Genomic DNA, 1,851 nt, shown 5'->3' with positions numbered 1-1,851 from the left:
GAAGCAATGCTGCATGCAGAGCGCTAATTAAAACACAAATATTACACTAATTACCGTAATTCTCCTTTAGTCCCTCCACGTGCCATGCTCAGGGATCTGCCCAAACCCTGCGCCCACCCCGCGCAGCGCGCAGCGGGCGACCTCGCGGCGGCACCGGGCGCTGCGCTCCGGCGAGTCGAAGGCGTCGGGCGCGTCCACCGCGTGCACGCCGTAAGCCCTCCACGAGCCGCTCCGCCGCTCGCTCCTCCGCGCCACCGCGGGAGCCCGGCCGGCTTTTATGTGGGGTCGCGGGGTCGGAGCACGACGGGCCGTTCGGGGGCAGCCCGGGGCGCAGAGTCACGGGGAGCAGCCGGGGGTTGCCTGTCGCTCCGCGGGGAGCGGCCGCCCCGCCGGCAGCCGGGCCGAAGGTGGCGCATTCCTTAAGTGCCTTTCCCGTCAACGCGCCCGTTTCCCGTCAACGCGCTCGGTTCCCTCAGCGCCGTCCCTGGCAGCGGAGCCGCGCGGTACCGCCGCCCCGCCGAGCGCAAACGGACGCGCCGCCCCGCCTCCCCGCGCTCCCGCAGCGCCGCGTCCCCCAGCCGAGCTCCTCTGCGCCGCGCGGCCCCGGGGGTCGCCGCCCTCCCTGCCGGCTCCGCCCTCGCCCCGCACCCGGGCCGAGCTCCAGGGGGCTCCGGGGTGGCCGGGCGTTTCCCGACCCGCCCTGACGCGGCGCGCTCCGCTGGGGGCTGCCGGCCCGACGGGGAGCGGGGCGGCGGACGGCCGCGGGCACGGAGCGGGGCGCCGCCGGCACCGGGGCTGCTCGCGGGGCGGCTCCGAGCCGGGGCGGCTCCTCGGTGCCCGCACTCAGCCGGAGCCGTTCTGCCCCGGCCGCGGCAGCGCAACCGTCGCGGTTTCGTGGTTTTTTCCTCGTTATTCCACTTTCCCTGCGTCACGCAGCGATGGGAGTCAACGAGGCGACGCGGCGGCTCCGAAGAATGAGCTACAACTCCCAGAAAGGCACGGCGCTCCCACAACGCTTTATTTTGTTATTTCCATCTTCCAGGGGAAGGCAATGACAGCAGAACCCAAAGCTCACAGCAGCGCTCTCCTTTGCTGCCTGTGTGTCCCAGCTGCTGCAGCATCGGCACGAGAGCTTTGCGTTTTGGAAACTCTCGTTTATTTAGTAGCTTCAATTCCAATTACATTTCACTCCTGCAATTAGAAAACTAAGTCCTTCTTTCCTTAGCTCATTGCCACCGCTTCCCTTGTCCAGATGCAACTCCCTTCCCTTCGCTCCCCCACCCCTACCCCCTTTGTGGCATGGACCCGTGGGTCTTGTCACGGTGATTAGATCTTAATTACGGCAAACACCACCAACACGACTCCCCTCGCCCCTCGCTCTGCCTGAGGGCGATGCTCACAGCCCTGTGCAGCACCTCATCAGCCTGCACATCCCGGTCCCGCCTCGGCGCTCTGTTGCTCACAGCACAGCACTGCTTCCCGCACGCCTTCACCAGCGTCCGCAGCGCTCCGTTCTCGGCAGTCTTCACGTATTCATCCAGAGAGCCGCCCCCCAGGTCTTCCTTCCTTGTGAACACCACCATCATGCGCTCCTTAGCGCCCTTCCCAAAGAGCTTCTTCACGCTCTTCTGCACCTCGCGGTCCTCCCGCGTGTAACGGCCCAGCTGTGTCACCAGCAGCAGCACGCAGGGCTCACGGGCAGCGAATCTGAGGCAGCGCTGGCGCTCCTCGGCCAAATGCTGCTTGTCGCACTGAGAGCCCCCGAAAATCGCCGGGGTGTCCATGACCACCACGCACCACTCGCCCCAATCCCGCCTGCCGTCTTTGCACGTGGTGGTGACGGGTTGGGAC

General features: G+C 67.0%; 1 protein-coding gene across 1 annotated transcript; it reads right to left on the bottom strand.

The window, feature by feature from the left end:
• Positions 1 to 1,301: 1,301 nt before the first annotated feature.
• Positions 1,302 to 1,845, bottom strand: LOC122190950 (GTPase IMAP family member 1-like). The gene has a single exon (XM_042891106.1). It carries the CDS (start codon positions 1,782 to 1,784, stop codon positions 1,338 to 1,340), a length of 447 nt encoding a protein of 148 aa, XP_042747040.1. The 5' UTR covers positions 1,785 to 1,845; the 3' UTR covers positions 1,302 to 1,337.
• Positions 1,846 to 1,851: the final 6 nt, after the last annotated feature.

Source organism: Lagopus leucura, unplaced genomic scaffold, assembly GCF_019238085.1.
Source record: "Lagopus leucura isolate 7727_CA_CO unplaced genomic scaffold, USGS_WTPT01 50449-0_obj-0_obj, whole genome shotgun sequence".
Classification (NCBI taxonomy): domain Eukaryota; kingdom Metazoa; phylum Chordata; class Aves; order Galliformes; family Phasianidae; genus Lagopus; species Lagopus leucura.
This window is presented reverse-complemented; position numbering and strand designations above follow the sequence as displayed.

What these genes read in the sequence shown, in the direction of transcription:
- LOC122190950 (XM_042891106.1), bottom strand. Translation starts at nt 1,784, where the DNA reads ATGGACACCCCGGCGATTTTCGGGGGCTCTCAGTGCGACAAGCAGCAT.